Genomic DNA, 20,000 nt, shown 5'->3' with positions numbered 1-20,000 from the left:
GTTGTGAAATAATATACTTTTCTAGCTTGAGAAAGAAAAGATCTGCCAGATTATTAGATTTTAACAGGTTAGTAGATGATACTTACATAAGATTGATATTTACATAAGAAGATTACATAAGATTGTTAATTTAAAAATAAAGATGAAGTAACCAAGCCATTTATATTCACCAGATGAAAAAAAGGGGCCTGACACCTAAACATGTAGTATTCACCAGTCTTTTCAATGCCTGTGCTAACTCACCCTGGCCACTCACTGATGGCCTACAGAGAGCAACCAAGCTAAGCAAACAACTAATGGAGAATGGTGTTATTTTGAATAGTACAACTTCACATGCTATGATAAAAGGTAGGATATATGTATTTTATTTAATGGTATCTTCATTATTCATATTTTACATGTTTTCTTTTCTGAGAAAATTATTTTAGATATGCTCCTCCAGATTTGTTTTATTTGAATGTGTTTTTGAGTATTTACTGGCAATTTTATGTAATGCTCTCTTGACCATTTAGTGGTGATATGAAATTTTATTCCCATAGGAATAGTACAAAACTTGTTAAATATATAAGTATACAAGATATTATATGTCATCAGATATTTGCAAAAATCTATGAAAAAAATGTAAGCTGTTAATTATTGTTTTCTTCTAAATCTTTCAGCATTTGGTAGATGTGGGGATATCAAAACAGCTTTCCAAATTGTGGATGAGATGGTAGATAAAGGGTTATTAATTACAACAGAAAGCCTGAATTTCTTGTTACAAGCGTGTATTACTCATCAAGCGGCTGGTTTTAGACATGCTCTTTTAGTAAGTATTCGCTTGATATATTATTTATATGTTTTTGATGTAAAGGATATTGAATGCAATCCCTTGTATTATAAAGTTAATGGATTTGCTTGTCTACAGGTATGGAGAAAGATGCGCGAGTTGAAACTGTCTCCAGATATATACTCCTACAACTTATTGGTTCGGTGTATCAAAGAATGCCAAGCAGGAGATCCACAGCTGACTTCTCAACTTCTCCAGGAAACTCCCTCTCCATCTATGGTTGTGAGAGGAAACCAAAAGCCCAAAATAAATGGAGAACACACTGAAAAGGTTCTGCACATAGAAAGTAAAAAGGAGCCATCAGAAAGTGAAAGCAAGGCATGCATAGAAACTGATAGAGGTGTTCAAAGTGGAGAAAATAGTATCAGCCTCATAGAACCTGAGTATACTGTCATTGAAGTAAAAAGAAACATGGAAAATGCTCAGGCTGATCAGCAAGTCTTACCAGATCTCTTAGGGAGAAAAATGACTGTTGGCAATGTTATTGGTTTAAGATCTCTACAGCAACCAGAGGATAGGTGAGTTATTAGTCATGGGTATTCTACTTACATTAAAACATCTACTCTAAGTATTTTGTTTACTTTTAATTTAGGTTAGAGAAGTGAGGATTATCCAAACAAATGTATCAGTTGATAAATGTCTTTCACATAACATGAACATCTAATAACACCTCTTTCTTCTTTGTAAATGAAAACAATATAAAAGGAAAGCATTTCATATAAACAATCAACAGGCTGGCTCTGGTAGGAGGCCCAGTTAGCATCTTTAAACACATGGCAGAAGATAATGTGAAACCTGACATCAGAACAGTGACACAGATGTTGGAATCTTTACCTGCAGATACTCAGGCAGAAGAGGTAAGATTGCAGTTGAATGCTGTTAGCATAATGAGAATATGTTTAATTTGTTAGTGATTAAAGTGACTGCTACTAATTTTAATGAATGAATATAATTTTCAGGCTTTATTGGATTCAATGAAGAATATTGGAATTGTACCAGATATCCAGTTTTACAACATGCTTATCCGCAGGAGAAGTTTTCGCAGAGATACCAGTGCAGCTAAAGTAATTAGAATCAGTTCAGTGTTGTATGTAAATGTTACTACTTCTTAATGTGAGATCTTGTTGGTCAGGATAGTGTTTAATGTACATAAATTTCAGATTTCTTATAGCTCTGTTTTGTATATTTTGAAACAGATCACACATTAGTTCCATTTAAAAATGTGGTTTAATATATTTTTGAGGACACCAGGAAAAATTTAAAAGAATTTTTAAAAAATAAGTTTTATGAATTATATTTAAGTGATTTTTAAGATATCTAATGTGTTTCATTGTACTTCAGGAAGTATTAGACTTCATGCAGGAACATCACCTTGTGCCAGATCTCATAACCTTTGGCTGCCTGGCCTTAGGTTGTCACCGCTTGCATGACGCAAAGAACTTTCTGAAGGACATGGACTCTTTGGGCTTCAGGTTAGTAATGGAGGATGTTATACCTCTTTTTTTCTGTTGCTTGCTCTTGCTTATATTAAAGTATTTAGTTGTCTTTAAGGTCTTGATTATCAATGCTGTTCTGATTTATTATTATTGTTTTAATAAGCCTAGGATCTTGTATAGCAAATCTATTGTTTGTTTCTCTGTGTCCCCTTTTAGTTCATTATTAGTTTAGTGTAGGGTAGGCTGTCACCATCAGGCTGTTGGCACCAGTATAGATAGTAGTCCATAGGAAAAATACATGATTATAGAAGGTCTGAATGTATTTAAGCACCTGCTAAGTATATTTCAGGTTCATAAATTAAATCCTTGGCTTAAGAATGTGTAAAATTCCATTCCTTGTACTATCTGCCCAAAATTAACTCCAGCCATTTTCAAAATTAGGGTGAATAAAGGTTGAGTATATTGAAGTCCATTCAGATTGTGAGATTTGTCAAAGTCTCCATAAGAAACAAAAAAAGAAAGGAGCCAGAGTATCAGACATTAAACATTGGTAGTGAAAAATTGACACAGGAATCAAGCTTTATTTTTGGAAAGCTACAATGCAAAAAATTCCCTTTTTTCACATCTTCAAATATAGTACTTTTTTAATACATCAGTCTAACCCAAAAGAATAGCTAATCCTTAAGCAAGAGTTAGTTTGTGAGCTAAGGTGAACACTCAGAAAGTGATTTTACTAGGAACAGTGTGTTATTTATATGCCTCCTTCTGTTGACCTAATACCAATGGGATTCTCCTTTGAAGAATGGACATCTAGTGGCAGAGTGATAAAAACAAACTGATTGCATCCCAGTCAACTAACTTTAATGTTTCAATCAGTTTCTTGTATTATATTGATTTGTTTATGTACTTTTTATTGATATATTATTTTAGTCCTTTTGTATGTTTGACTGTGCTTGCTTTTTTCCCTTTATATTAACAAAATCTATTTTCCTTTTTCAGGCCAAATTTGGAGATAATGACATCTTTGGTGAAAAATGGTTTAGTAAAGACAGACTACTATTTTACTCTGGAGATGCTCTTTGAGATAAGAGACAGAAACATTGTCCCAGATGAACATCTTATCAACATCCTTGAGAAGGCTCGAAAGAGAGCACGTGATATAGTCTTAAAATCAGTAAGTTTATTGTAGTTTTGAAAGTAGATGTTTCTATTTATTTAACATTAAATTTACAGCTATGATTTAATATTAGATATTTGATGGTCACTACTGATTTGAGGAAGATTTTTGTGATTCTGAAGATGACTATATAATATTTCAGTTTTGCCATAGACTTCTTTACAAGTTAGTGTAATTATCATACTAATTTAGTGTTTTCACTCCTTTTTTCATAGGAAGAAGATGGTGATAACTTTGAACAGAAGAATAGATTGAAAGGAATGAGGCTCTTCTTGCTAGAATATAAAAACTGGCTGAAAGCATCAAATATACAACTCCCAGACCACCCTTGGGCACAGTACAGAGCAGCATCAACAAATCAGAGATGATCTTATAGTTGTGTAGTAGTGTTTCCTCAGTAAAACATGTAATTCCTTTTATGTTAAAATCTCTGAAGATATTTGTAGATATCTTATATCTTATTCTTGTACATAATGAAATAAACTATCAGAGTTGTTGAATTACAGCTAGTCATAAATATATGATAACAAAGATGATGGAACATTGATAATTTTATTGGCCTTTTGTTATCCAGTCACATTTTTGTCTGTGTTTACACACAAGAGGATTGATATGCAAAATGATAGAGACCAAGTTATCAGCATATTAATCAAACTCATCATATTTTCAGTGATTGTTATATTTCAAAAGCTATTATTTTATCCTCAAGTCTAATGACATTCATTACAAACTTTTAAATAAAACTTATATTATTTACTTTGGCAAGTGATTACTATGAATTTATTTCACTTGTTTTGAAAAGACATGACTGATATAGAAATGTAGTTACAGTTATAAAGTTTGAATTGCTCTTTTCTCTATTTTATTAATGTCTATTTTGATTGAATCATATTGCCCTCCAGCAGCCACATGCAGTCAGTAAAGTTACATAAGTTTTGTTTGAGTGTGTGATACAGTACAGTGTAAAGGTTATTGAAGAATATGATAGGAATGGTTGTAAGTTGATTGCAGGAGGATACTGCATTGAAATCACCCAATACAGTGTGGATATTTTGTCAACGACAGATATTGGATAGAACATCTCTCACATTAAGTTGGAGCTGAGCCACAGTAACACAACTCTCTGGTATAAAGGGACCCAAGATATGGAGTGATTTTTCTCTGCCCCAGCTATCTGTCATGCTGATTCCTTCCATAACTAGGGATGAAGAAAAGACCTGTCAAGTCAGTCTTTGTCCCTCACTATTCATTGACTTCCACTAATCAAAACAAAAACTATGGTATAGCACTCACCAGTCACTACATTGATAACTAAAGTTGTGTTTTGATATACAGTTATACACATTTCCTAATTTCAACAAGTATGGAACTCAACTGGTAAACAAATAGAAACATTTCACCATTGCCTCTAATCAGCTTATTCCAATAATATAATATAAAGGCCAATGAAGAATTATGGAATGCAAACCACAATAACTACATGAACATAAAGGAGAAGTAGGCTGACATGAGCAAGCATCTATAACAGTAATATCCACATTATTACTCACATTTTGGTCCTTCCTGTCAGACTACTGTCTAACCCACAATTGTGTTGGTGGCTTCTTTTTACTTTTTTTTTTTTTTAAGGGCAATAAAACAATATACCAAAGATAAAAACAACTGACATATATCCAATTAGTACTGCTTCCCTGGACAATGCACCAAGGATAAAAACAACTGACATATATCCAGTTAGTACTGCTTCCCTGGAGAGCACTATGATTGCCATGTTCACATGTGGGACAGGTGTCCTGCGAGGTAATATGGTACAGCCCTTCGATATCACTGTACAAGAATATGGGATAGGGGACCAGCTGTTATTAAGGTGTCCTGTGACTGTGGCTTCACACACACATGCACACTCACAAATAGCAGATCATCCTCTTCTCATTCATTAGTGTGATGGCAATGACTCCGATGGTTGTAGACCTGAAGGAAAGGGGACTAAGCCCCTTAAAGCCAACTCCCATTCTAACCTAAGGAGAGATATTCCTCTCTATCCAACACATGAGACCGCATGGGCAGAGGAACACAGGCTAAGACCACAGGGCAGAGCCAGAACCTCAACCTAAGGGAAAAAAGCAAAGACCTTAGAAATTAAAGGTCATGGGCAAAGGGTGTCCTCTCAATAGACATCTGGTAAGCCTCTCAAATAGCTTATTCTGTAGGGGGGAAGACAGGGATTGGTCAGATGGTGATCCTAGTTAGTGAGTCTAACTTTACCTGGGAGTTAGACTCAAACATGTTAATTCACTGCTAAGGGAGCATCTGACTCTGACTCTGCAATCTTGCAAACTAAGAGCTTTAAAACATGGACAGTCATTCTCTATGAGACTTTAACTTTTCTAGATATCAAGCAGAGCAGGAATCAGCATTTTAATCACCCTGGACAAAGTGACAATCCCATACTCCTTGCAGGAATAAAAGTTTTAATCACCCTGGACAAAGTGAGAATCCCATGCACCTTCATAGCCAATTTACCACCCTGTAGATATGACATTAAATATCTTACACCTTCATAGCCAATTTACCACCCTGTAGATATGATATTAAATATCTTACCATTTAAATCCAACTGGCCAGGGGTACTTTCAGTCTATGCAAAGTGTACAGTTGGCCAGGCTGTAGGAAGGTGGCTATCAATAAGGTCTGCAACAATGTGGCACAGGCCCATGTGATCATGGGGAGAGACTTCAGTAATCACCACCCCAATCTCCTCAGACATCAAAGGGGTAAGGATATCACATGTTAAAGGGTGGTCCTAGATCTCATCATCCTAAAGGGAATGTGGCTAAGGCCAATTGTGTGTATTATCATTTAATTATTATTAATACCAAGAAATATAACAACAACAAAAACATTATCTATAAGAAAGAAAATAATAGTAATAATAACAATGATAGCAACAACAAAAACATTATCTATAAGAATGAAAAAAATAGTAATAATGCCAATGATAGTTGTAATAATAATAGTAATGGTATTATTGATGATGATAAGGATAATGTTAACAATAACAATGACAATGATAGTTGTAATAATAATAGTAATGGTATTATTGATGATGATAAGGATAATGTTAACAATAACAATGATATCAATTAGAGAAATGTAATGATAATAGTGATAGTAATAATAAAAAGGATAATAATAATAATAATGGTAATAATAATAACAATAATAATAATAATGATAATGATGTACCAAAGATAAAAAATGGTAATGATGATGATAATGATAATGATGATGATGATTGTGATGATGATGATGAGGATAATTATGATAGGATTATGGTTATGATTATGATTATGATGATGATATTGATAATAGTAATAATGATAATATCAATAGTAAAAGACAATGAAATGATAATGATAAAGATGAAAATAAACATAGAAATGATAATGATGAAGAAAATAATAATGATGATATATTGATGATGATAATGATAATTATAATAGTAGTAGTGAGGTGTCAGTAGTAATGATAATGATTTTGATTATATGATAATAATGATAACAGTGATACTAATACTAACAATTATAATAATACAATAATAATAGTAATAAGAACAATAATGATAATGATAACAATGATAATGATGATAATAATAATGATGATATTACTATTAATATTAGTGGTAATAATGCCAATAATAACAGCACAGATAATAACAATAATAATAATGAAAATAATAATAATAATAATAATAATAATAATGATAATAGTAATAATGACAATAACAATAATAATAGTAATAATAATAATGATAATAATAATAATAATAATAATAATAATAATAATAATAATAATTATTATTATTATTATTATAATTATAATGATAATAATAATAATAATAATAATAATAATAATAATAATAATAATAATAATAATGATAATGGTAATAAGAACAAAAATGATAATGATAGCAATGATCATGATAGTAAAAATAATGATAATAGTAGTAGTAGTAGTGGTAATAATCATAGTAATAATGACACTAATAATAATGATAATGATAATAATGATAATAATAATAATAATGATAATAATAATAATAATAATAATAATAATAATAATGATAATAATAATGATAATGATAATAATAATAAAAATTATGATAATAATAATAATAATAATAATAATAACAATAATAATAACAACAATAATGATGATAATAATAATAATAATAATGATAATGATAATAATAATATTGGTAATAATAATGATAATAATAATAATAATAATAGTAATAATAATAATAATAGTATTAATAATAATAATAATAATAATAATAATAATAATAATAATGATAATAATAGTAATAATAATAATAACAGTAGCAACAATAATAACAAATATGATAATAATACTATTGATGATAATGATAATAATAATGGTGATAATGATAGTGATAATGATGATAGTGATAATGATAATGAAGATAATGATAATAATAATGATGATAATGATAATGATAATGATAATAATAATAATGATAATAATAGTAATAATAATAATAATAATAATAATAATAATAATAATATAATAATAATAATAATAATAATAATAATAATAATAATAATAATGATAATGATAATAATAAATATGATGCTAATAATGACAATAATAATATTATTGCTAACAATAGCAATAATGATAACAGTGATAATGATAATGATGATGTCAATAACGATAATGATGACAGTATTAATAATAATGATAAATAGTAATGATAAAGATTATAATGATAACAATAAAAATAGTGGTGATGAAGAGGATGATGATCATAATTTTAATTACAATGATAATGAAAATAATAATAAAAGAAATACAAATACAGATAAACCACAAGGAAATAGGAATAATAGCGAAATTAATTAGTTAATAATAATCGTCCCGAATCGGTTGATTTCGCCATACGTACTGATGGCGCGGAAAAGTCCATGTCTGTTTTCTGTTTACGGTGCTGTTGCTTAACCACTTAATATCGGTAAATATACCTTTATTACATCTGTGTCATATAAGGTGTTTAGTGTTTCCTCGTCTTTGTTTTTGATTGTATCTAAATGTTTTTAGTCATCCTTGATCGATATGGTGCAAGAGGCATGTCAGTAAACATTTTCTTACTTGTTCTATTCTCTTGAATGATGAAGTAAGGAACAAAACTAACAGTCATTTTATTCTGAAAACGAGTGCAATCCCCAACATACTTCAAGTCTGACTAAATTTAATTGGATGATAAACACACTCTTTGGGAAATTGATAGCCAACAATCGAGTTCTTATATTTACAGCGTATGTAATGTTTTTTTTGTTGTTGTTTCGTAGTCTAGGCCTCAAATTTACAGACAGGGAGACAATTTGGGTAGTGAGATTGACAATTTTTTCCCCCATAGGTGCAGGTGTGCCTCTGTGTTCAGGCAGTAATACCATTGTAATATAACATTTATGAAGTTCAATATCTCAGTGATGGAACTTATGAAACTGTAGCTGCATTCTGTCTCTCCTGACATTCTCTTTTGTTTATTTTTTTTATGTTTGGGAATTGATGAAGACCCTGCACACACACACACATACATAGACACAGATACACACAGACACATACACACAGACACAGATACACACAGACACAGATATACACAGACACATATATATACAGACACATACATATACAGACACAGATATATATACAGACAGATATATATACACAGACACAGATATACACAGACACAGATATACACAGACACAGATATACACAGACACAGATATACACAGACACAGATATACACAGACACAGATATACACAGACACAGATATACACAGACACAGATATACACAGACACAGATATACACAGACACAGATATACACAGACACAGATATACACAGACACAGATATACACAGACACAGATATACACAGACATAGATACACAGACCTCTAGGCCCAAGGGCTTTGCCTTATTGCTAAATCCATCAAGAGCTGCCACCAGTAATTCCAGAGACCCATATAGGATACATAGATACACAGACGTAGATACGCACAGACATAGATACACTTAGACGCAGATACACACAGATGCAGATACACAGATACAGATACATACAGATGCAGATACACAGATGCAGATACACAGATGCAGATACACACAGACACAGATGCACACAGTCACAGATACATACAGATGCAGATGCGCAGACACACAGACACACAGACACAGACACACACAGACACAGAGACAGACACAGAGACAGACACACAGACACAGAGACAGACACACAAACACAGAGACAGACACACAGACACAGAGACAGACACACAGACACAGAGACAGACACACATACACAGAGACAGACACACAGACACAGAGACAGACATACCGACACAGAGACAGACACAGGGACAGACACACATAGAGACAGACCCACACAGAGACAGACCCACACAGAGACAGACCCACACAGAGACAGACCCACACAGAGACTGACCCACACACAGACTGACCCACACAGAGACTGACCAACACAGAGACTGACCCACACATAGACAGACCCACACATAGACAGACACACACACAGACAGACACACAGAGACAAACAGACAGAGATGGACAGACACACACAGAGACAGACACAGACACACACAGACACAGACACCCACAGACACGTGTGCAGGCACGCAAGCAGACACACACGCAGGCAGGCAGGCAGGCAGGCAGGCAGGCAGGCAGGCAGGCAGGCAGGCACACACCTGCAGGCACACACACAGAGACACACACAGACACAGACACAGACACATACACAGACACATACACAGACACATACACAGACACATACACAGACACACACAGACACACACAGACACAGACACACACAGACACAGACACACACAGACACATAGACACACACAGACACAGACACACACAGACACATAGACACACACAGACACAGACACACACAGACACACACAGACACAGACATACACAGATACAGACACACAGAGATACAGACACACCCAGACACACAGACACACACAGGCACACACAGACACACACAGACACACACACACAGACACACACAGACACACACAGACACACACACACACAGACACACACACAGACACACACACACAGACACACACACACAGACACACACACACACACACACACACACACACACACACACACACACACACACACACACACACACACACACACACACACACACACACACACACACACAAACACACACACACACACAGACACACACAGACACACACACACACACAGACACACACACACACACACACACACACACACACACACAGACACACACACACACAGACACACACACACACAGACACACACACACAGACACAGACACACAGACACAGACACAGACACACACAGACACACACAGACACACAGACACACACACACAGACACAGACACACACACACAGACACACACACACAGACACACACACACACAGACACACAGACACACACACACACACACAGACACACACACAGACACACACACACACAGACACACACACACAGACACACACACACACAGACACACACACACACACATACACACACACACACACAGACACACACACAGACACACACACACACACACACAGACACACACACACACACACACAGACACACACACACAGACACACACACACAGACACACACACACAGACACACACACACAGACACACACACACACACACACACACACACACACACACACACAGACACAGACACACACACACAGACACACACACACACAGACACACACAGACACACACACAGACACACACACACACACACACACACACACACACACACACACACACACACACACACACACACACACACACAGACACACACATGGAAGTGGCAAAACCGAGGTAGAAGTATGTATATCATGTGTATGCACTCTTGCCCTGTTGGACCAGTTTTGATAATTCATATTTTTTGTCAGATATATTGTAACATAATTTGATTATTCAGCAAAAGTATATATAACATTTGCTGTAACAAGTCCCAAGTTAGCTAGAAGTAACAGGGAGAGCTTCAATGTATTGTGCCAGAGGAATGGCTAAGTGTCCCTAAGAATTTCCCTATAATATTTCAGGATTTAAACTATAGATAGAAGAACGAAAAAAAGAAAAAATGTCCAAGTTGGAGAAAATGCAAATTATGGGCATTCGGAGCTTTGGCCCGGAGGAACCCCGGAAAATTCAGTTTTTTTCACCCCTGACACTCATCTTAGGTCAAAATGGTTGTGGAAAAACAGTGAGTAGTTGCCATATATTTTAGAAAGTATTTGTATATATGATATATGAATGTGTGTGTAATATGAACCAAAATAATTTAGATATTGATATTAATATTTTCTAATAGTATTTCTGTAACTTTTCCAGACTATAATTGAGTCACTGAAATACATCACAACAGGTGATGCTCCTCCAGGCTGTGGAAAAGGAGCATCTTTTGTCCACGATCCAAAGTTAGCAAAGGAAGTTACTGTAAGTGTTTGCAGGTCATAGGTGGACTGTATGACAAGTGTATCAGTCATCTGCTGATTTATAAATGACATGAATATATTGGTTATATGTCTGCAGCAATATTCAGAATAAGAAAAGATGATCTATAACAACATTATGATTGACATTATTGTGGTGACATTGACACCATCATAATGTAATAAAAATCTTGTATTTCTTAAGTAAAAGTTGTTGATTACATTTGTTTTGGCCTATTTTAGGTGCGTGGTCAGATCAAATTAATGCTAAAAGACACAAAAGGAGCAACTCTTGTAACAACACGCTCCTTGGAAGCCACACAGAAGCTGAAGAAGATTGAGTGTAAGACCATAGATGCAACATTGCAAAGAAGGAGGCCAGATGGCAGTACAGATGCTATATCTAGGTGAGGAGTTGATGGAGTAAATTTTCTGTATTACCATTAAGTGAAAATAGTCCTTTCACGAAGTGCTGTGTTGTTAGAATTACTTGTTGATGGGTAAGTTCATAATGTGATACAGTCATCTTGAAACTTTATGTGTGTTCAGTGTTGCATAAAATATTCATAGAACTCGGAATCATTTAAGGCCTTGTCCATGAATATAACCATTGATTTATGAGCTGTTGTTTCTATTAAATCTCTTTCACTGAATATTCTGTGATTGTGGGTATATTAATAGCTTTGAAAATAATAATAGAAAATATATGGAATTAATGAAACTAATAGGTGGCTCATTTTTTTTCTTTTTCTTTTTTATAGTTCTAGTATTTTATTCTAAATATCACAGATCTTTTTACCCTCAGTTTGCTTCATTTGCAATTCTTATGTCTGTGATTCATTTCTCTTCATTGATTTCAGTAAGTGTGCTGACTTTGAAGCAGAAATATCAAATGCCTTGGGTGTTTCAAAACCTATCCTGAACAATGTTATATTTTGTCACCAGGAGGAATCAAATTGGTAAGATGGGAAAAGTTATACAGAGTTCATTGTGAAAAAAAAAAAAAATATATGAATGAGTATGAACATCTTCACAGCACAAGAGATAAATTTAATGCATTTTGTTTATACCTTTATCAGAAATGCATCAGGAAAAAAAAAATTGGTTACAGCTACTACTTCTTGGAAATGTTCATTCACATTGATATGTTTTTCTTTTTGGAAAAACAACAGCAAATTTTTGTAATGACATATATGAAAATGCTTTGTTGAAAAGTTATTTATTTTTCACAAAATTATGTCATATAGGTATAATACAAGAAAAAGTCCTTTATTAAACAGTCCAATACTAAAATTAAGGAAGACCTAATGTTTTATACTTGCATTGGTGCACAGGCCTCTAGATGAAGGTAAGAAAGTGAAAGAAAAATTTGATGCCATATTCAATGCCACCAAATACATCAAATGTCTTGATACGATACGTAAGCTACGTGCAGAAATGAAAACTAGTAAGTAACTTGTTTATTATTTGAAAATACTTGCCTGTGACAAATATCTATGTGGTTTTCAAATATGATAATATTAAAAAGTAATGTGTGGTTCATTTAAATGTTGATTTTGATTGCTGTGGGAATTATTTGGCACATATATATTATATACTTTGATGATAATATATCTTGCTTAACAAATTAAAAGTAATCAATATTGGAATAGTTAACATTAATATTACTGAACAATAAAAAGAATCTGACCTAAAGGTTGAATATTCCAGAGGTGAAGAACATGCACGAAGTCATTGATGGCCTCAAGAAGTGGCGAGATGAGGCAAACCGAAAGCGTCTTGACTTGAAGGCATCTTGTGAGCAGCAGAATAAGATTAAAGTTCAAAAGAGTAAACTGAAGGAAGAACTGGAGCCAATTCGAGAACGTCTGAAGGAAATCTGTGACTTGGAAGAGAATGTTGGCCGTTTGAATGGAGACCTGAGTAAGTTTTCACTGTTAAACTGGAACATGCCTCAGAATTCATTAGCCAGACATGCATTTTAAATATTTTGATTTGGATTTGGTTCCTAGGTTCCTATCCCCTACAGAGCCCTCTGCATAAAAAGTGTGCTCTAAAGTCTGTTTGTGTTTTCAAAAGTCAGTTTTCATATTTCCTCTCCTCCCCTTTATCTATATTTCTTTATCCTTTCTAAATTTGATATAAATGATATCCTAATGTTTATTACCTTTTCTTTCTTTATCTTTTCGTGATAGATCTACAAATACTTTGCTTGTTTAGTTGTTAGATGATTTCATTTATATGAATGTCAGGTGATACAACCATACTAAGAAAGGAAAGGAAAATGCTTCAAAAGGTTCTCCAATAAATTTCATTACCCTGTGGAAGGACATGGTTATGTAGTTATTATTTTTGTGAGCAAAATCATATGGTAGTTTGGGATGAAAATTTTGGGGTGTTACCCACATGAGAGAGAGCGAAATTTCTTTTCTTAATGCCTTTATAGTTTCTTTACTACATATATCCAATAATGCTAATGAAAAATTACATGACAATAGATATCACAGATAACATAAGTTTGACAAGCAAATCCAACCCTTTTTTTTTTAAGCATACTTTCCTGTTCCCTTTTAGTTGGAGAGAAGCATAAACTTGAAGCCCTAAGACAGAGCCAGGCAGACTTGCGGGCGACCCTTTCGGAGCAACTGGACTGTTCAGATGAGGAACTGTACCGTATGATACAAGATTTTCAGAGGAACTTAGAGAACATGGAAGAGGAACAGGAAAAGGTAAGGGGGGGACTTAGTGTGAGATTGGAAGGAGGGTGATTACTTAACCCAATGTCAGTGGTTTATTTACTGTCCCCTTTAGATTTTAGTGAGCTTTGTTACATACAGATGGGTCCAAGTGTGCTCAGCATCAAGGAGTCTTATCAGTTGGCCTTAGTAATCGATCCTGATTTTCCTGTTTCTTGAATTGGCTGGAAAGTTTATTTTTCTTTCCAATACTATTAATATTGACATTGTTATCATTCTTACTTTTGAAATATCAATAACATCAAAGACTATAAAATGATTGAAGTGAAGCTTTCAAAAAATGAAGGAAAAGGGTAAGCAGATGAGATTGGTTCGACTAATAGCTGACTCCTTGGTGACTAAGCACTTGTAGAGCCATCTATGTGTAAAGACAATATATAAAACTTTTATTACAGGGGGCATGGCATTCCAGTCTTGCCACCTGCGTTCATTGGGTTAAGGAGGGTAATTATTGAAAGGGTGAAGTATTTCTTGAAAAAAGAGTAAGAAGACCTGAAAGCATTCAGTGAGCAACATTTTGTATTTGGCAATTACTTTTAACGTCAAAGTGCTAATTTTGCTTATGCCATCAACATTCATAGTGAAAAAATATTATTTTTGTATTAATTACTTTGACAAAGTACTCTTTCTCCCTAGTGTGTACCTTCATAATAATAAAGTACAATACTTGCATTTGTATTAGTGACTCTATAATGATGAAATACAATCATTTTATCATATGTTTTACAAAGTGAAAAGTAAGTTATATATGATTATTTATTTTAACTTTTTATTTTCTTACCACATACCCTATGTGGTAAGTCCTCTCCTTGTAATTGTTAAGTTTTATCAAGTCCCTTTTTGGTTTTTGTTGCATATTTTCATTTTGTTTTCATTCCAATATTTTTAGTATTTTACTGATTACAGTATTGCTCCCATATTCACTTGAAGGTAATGTCTCGGATGCAAAGCATTCAGAGAGAGAAGGAGAAGAATCAAGCTGAGGTGTCTAGGACAGAAAGACTTAGAGGGGAATATGAGGCAGCTTACAAAACACATCAGGATGACATCAAGCAACGAAACAGACGGATGTCAAGCATTACCAAGGAATTTTCCTTTGCAGGTGAATGCCAGTTTTCATTTAAAAGGAGAGTCGAGGTTTTCACAACAAGTAAACATATTGTGAAAATCTTAAGAGATTTAGAAATGTGTGACATTGCTTTATTGTGAATGTTTAATTGTTTTGGTGTAGCCACCTTTCCCAACAATGAAGCACCTGATGTGTGGAAAACTATTTTCTGTCTAAGATGATTGGCATAAAGGTGATACCAGTCAAATGGGAGCATATACAGAAATCTAATAGCATTTGTAGGGCACATTCACCAACCAAGAAAGACAAAAAAATGGAGAAACCCACCCATCAGCTTTGTGTTTTGAGATTATGAAAATCAGCAAAATGGAGGAGGACTACCCTCACATGCAAAGGAGGACTTTTATGTTTGTAAGATTACTATTTTTTTAGTTCCCTGAGATCTAGTATGAAGGTTAGTTAAAAACTGGAAAAGAAGGGAACAACACAGGAGTAACCCAAACATATTGGAGCCAGGCTACATTGTAATGCCTTAACAAACTGGTTTGTTACATAGGCTTTACTGAAAAAAGTTGATTACTATAGTTATGTAGATTGGAAATGACTGCTTAGCATGGGAAGTTGTTGGCAAAACTACAAGTGGTAACAGCTCAATATGAACTGTTTGGTGATGGGGTGTTTGCTGTTTGCCTCATCACCTCCAGTGCTGTCTGCTCTGCCTTGGTGTCAGTCAGGCATGTGGACTGCTGGAATCCCAAAGGTTGGCTAGTGTAGTTGCTTTTCAGGAAAAGACAACTAATGAGGGGGCAGCCTTGTCAAAAAAGAGGTAACATGAAACAATGAATGGGAAAAAAACTAAGAGTGCAGCAAAACCACAGAATAGGAGTCAGCACAGTACCCACACACCTAGGTGGAAGAGAGAAGTTTGTTTTTCCTTATCATGCAACAGTGGACCTGACAGGTAGCCAGGTTGGTTTTCTCTTGTTGTTGTCTTCTGTTGTTCTTGTGGTGTGCATTTGTTCTGATTGTCTGAAGTCTGCTCAGTTGAGTGTCCTGATTAGATTTTATCTGACTGCTATAACCTTTATGCCAGACTTCTAAGAACCAGGAAATAGTCATTGTGGTAATGGTGATGAAGCAATGAAAAAAGGAATCAAGGTTGCTTGTTTTATTAAGGGAAAAGTGAAAGATTAAAACTGAAGATAACACTGTATTTTAGAAAAGATATGGTGTTTGCTGATTTTTAAAGGTGGTCCTCTCAGGAGTGAATAATGCCATCCACACACGCTGTTGTTTTCTGAAACAGTTTTAACAGATTTTTCAAAAGGCATAAAAAATGCCCACAAAGCCCTTGAACAAAATAGTGCACCAATCAGGTAAAGGGTTTTGGATTAAATCCTGTTAAAAAATAACCACTTGAGAAATCACAGTAATTCTTTTGGTGCTGTAGAGGCTGAATATGCACATCTTTTTAGCTTTATATTTTGAGGTAATATTTTTAGTAGGCAGTGGGGAATTTCCCCAGTCCACATAGATTTAAATGTTATGTCTGAAAGAGCCTTTAGAAAGAAAATAAAAGATTGAGAAGTTCATAAAAAGTCTAAAAATTGTACAATGACTTCTGGGGTATTAACTAGTTGTTTCCAAAAAGTAAAAAAAAAAATCAAAGGCTTTCCCCTTTGATGAAAAAGTATTTTTTGAGAAAGCTTGATTTGAAGCCTGGAAACTTTTTTATTCTTATTTTTGATAATTCATATTTCATCCAGCATAGGTATGTTATATATAAAAAAGAGCGTAAAGATCTACTTACCTGTGCACAGTGACCAAATAGTCAGATTAATTATTTCAATATATTAGAGAAACATTAACACAACTTATTTCCAAACATTGGTATTTTTTATATTTTTCAGGTATAAAATTGTCAGTATACAATCTTGCTTCATGTATATTATATCAGATATGCACAAAAGTGAGCTTAACAATACACATACATTCATACTTACATGAATATATACTCTTACAAATATATACAGATACACACACATACATACATAATACTTGCATGCTCATATACAGACATGCATACATACATGTAAACATGCACATAACTGTTAGGAACCAATACTATTGTTAGGGTAATGGCCACACTAGAGGACCAGCAGTTTGTAGTTTTGTATTGTTTACCAAGAAAGGAATCAAGATAGGATATAATATTCCCATGGGAGATTTACCAGGTATGTACAAGTGCTCTTAACTCATTTTCATCTAGGTTGACCTTTCCAACTTAGGATGGTCCCCTTAAACCAATGACTATGGATTTATGTTCAGTCCACTGTATTTTTTTGTGAATTTTGTTACATAACAGATGGTTCCACATATGCTCAGCCAGCAAGGAGTCTATAGTAGCCTCTAGTGACCACTCCTGATTTCCCCATTCCTTGAAATTGTGTGAATTTGTTTTTCTTCCTAATACTATTCATATTGTTACTGTTATTATTCTTAGTGATATGATTATTATATTGTTATTAAAATCTTGGTAACATTAAAGACAATGAAAAAAGACAAAAGAATCTTCCCAAAAATCAAGGAAAAGGATATACAGGTGAGATAGATAGGACTAATAACTGACCAGGTATTTCACTTCTTGGTGACTAAGCACTTGTAGAGCCATCTATGTGTAAATACAATAAAGAAACATATATTACAGTGGGTTTGACATATATTCTTGCCATCCATGCTGGTTGGTTTAAAGAATGTCTTTTTTTTTCCAGAATTTATGGGTGTTGAAGACTTCAGTGAACAACAAGCTCAGTCTCTTTTGTCCAAACTCCTCAAAGTTGTTGAAGAGGAACGCAAGAAGATTGCAGAGAAGAAAGAGGAGTATGAAAGAAAAGAACAAGCTGTACAGAAGGAGATTGATGGATTAAGGTTAGAACTGATGCCAAGTTGAAGGAGAAGTCTGAGTAAATGTTTAGTTTTGTGTTTCTTTCATGTGATATTACTTTTGTTAACCTCAACGATCCAGAACACATGACCATGTCATAAAAAAATTTGGCTTGAGAGGCAGATGAAGTCAATATGTTGTCATGGTAAAATTTGGCTGTGGCCTGGGGTAATGTGAACTTGCCATTGTGAACATTGTGGTTGAAGACTGGGGTGACAGGAATGACTCACCATGAGTTCACAAAGTTCTTGGAGGATTAGACTCATTTAGGAAGGGGCTTTTGCATTATTTCCATTGATAAATAAGTGTGGAATGTACCATGCGTGAGCCATGACTGGAAGAACACTGGCTTCAGGGAGGATACTATTTCCGTGCTCAGGATCCTCTTCTTGCTAAGTGAAGGCATAAAATTTTGCCACCGCAAATGAGTGTTCGTATGTGGCAAGCCTACAAGCCAGTTAGATTGGCCACTCAAGTAAGCCTAATGCCCATATTTTGGGCCATGTGATGGCAGTGGAGCATCTGGATCAAATGGGTTGATAATGTGCTGGTTGTTGTTATCTACTAGATTTTATGTTCATATTCAGAAGCAGTGTTTGAAAAGTATTTGATTAATGAATTTGGATCAATAGTAGAATTATATATCAAAGTTAAAAGTGTGTATTTTAATTTGTTATGTGTTATTAACATGGAAAAAAATCTGACTTCATATTATTATGACATCATACTTTTTGGTATAAACTGCATTTCTGTTACAAATTGTAAATAGGGGATTAGAATAATTAATATGTTGTATTGACCAGATCAATGTAGTAAAAAGATGCATGTGAGAAAATTCAGGTCAGCAGGCTAAAATGCAGAAGTGTTAAGAGTTTCTCTAAAGAATATAAGATAAAAACATTTGTGTGGTGTTCAGGATAACTCTGCCTCCAAAGTCTCCAAGAAAAATTGTAATTTTCACTGTTTAGATGTATCACTTGAATATTGTAAGCTTTTATTATTCTTATAACTAAATTTCACTTTAACCCAAACCAATTACAGATCCTCTGAAGCTGCCCTGGACCATGACATTAAGACCAAAGGAAAGCAGCTAGATGAAACAGGCAAGAAGATCCGCCAGCTCAAGCAGACGTTAATGCGTAATGAGAGTGATTTATCAGACATGGATTTAGACTCACTAAAGGTGGAGCTCACCCAGGTAGAAGATAT

General features: G+C 34.2%; 2 protein-coding genes across 3 annotated transcripts in view; both read left to right on the top strand.

Annotated features, from left to right (window-relative positions):
* LOC125028534 (pentatricopeptide repeat-containing protein 1, mitochondrial-like) overlaps positions 1–3,983 on the top strand; it is a 9,990-nt gene extending 6,007 nt beyond the window's left edge. For both annotated transcript variants that reach the window (XM_047617910.1, XM_047617905.1), the window contains exons 4-11: positions 174–348; positions 660–808; positions 908–1,347; positions 1,563–1,686; positions 1,789–1,893; positions 2,171–2,301; positions 3,265–3,439; positions 3,658–3,983. In XM_047617910.1, coding sequence (XP_047473866.1) covers positions 174–348; positions 660–808; positions 908–1,347; positions 1,563–1,686; positions 1,789–1,893; positions 2,171–2,301; positions 3,265–3,439; positions 3,658–3,810 — 1,452 coding nt within the window. In that variant the 3' untranslated portion in view covers positions 3,811–3,983. The remainder of the gene's footprint in view (positions 1–173; positions 349–659; positions 809–907; positions 1,348–1,562; positions 1,687–1,788; positions 1,894–2,170; positions 2,302–3,264; positions 3,440–3,657) is intronic.
* Positions 3,984–8,384: 4,401 nt separating this feature from the next.
* The window catches only part of LOC125025735 (DNA repair protein RAD50-like), a 28,505-nt gene continuing 16,889 nt past the window's right edge, over positions 8,385–20,000 (top strand). Inside the window, exons 1-11 of the mRNA XM_047613916.1 lie at positions 8,385–8,477; positions 11,633–11,793; positions 11,922–12,026; positions 12,266–12,429; positions 12,883–12,981; positions 13,357–13,469; positions 13,733–13,945; positions 14,597–14,751; positions 15,709–15,880; positions 18,619–18,775; positions 19,833–20,000. The exon at positions 19,833–20,000 is cut by the window's right edge and continues 37 nt beyond it. Of these exons, the coding sequence (XP_047469872.1) occupies positions 11,671–11,793; positions 11,922–12,026; positions 12,266–12,429; positions 12,883–12,981; positions 13,357–13,469; positions 13,733–13,945; positions 14,597–14,751; positions 15,709–15,880; positions 18,619–18,775; positions 19,833–20,000 (1,469 nt within the window). The 5' untranslated portion in view covers positions 8,385–8,477; positions 11,633–11,670. The remainder of the gene's footprint in view (positions 8,478–11,632; positions 11,794–11,921; positions 12,027–12,265; positions 12,430–12,882; positions 12,982–13,356; positions 13,470–13,732; positions 13,946–14,596; positions 14,752–15,708; positions 15,881–18,618; positions 18,776–19,832) is intronic.

Source organism: Penaeus chinensis, chromosome 1 (genome assembly GCF_019202785.1).
Source record: "Penaeus chinensis breed Huanghai No. 1 chromosome 1, ASM1920278v2, whole genome shotgun sequence".
In the NCBI taxonomy this organism is placed as follows: domain Eukaryota; kingdom Metazoa; phylum Arthropoda; class Malacostraca; order Decapoda; family Penaeidae; genus Penaeus; species Penaeus chinensis.
This window is presented reverse-complemented; position numbering and strand designations above follow the sequence as displayed.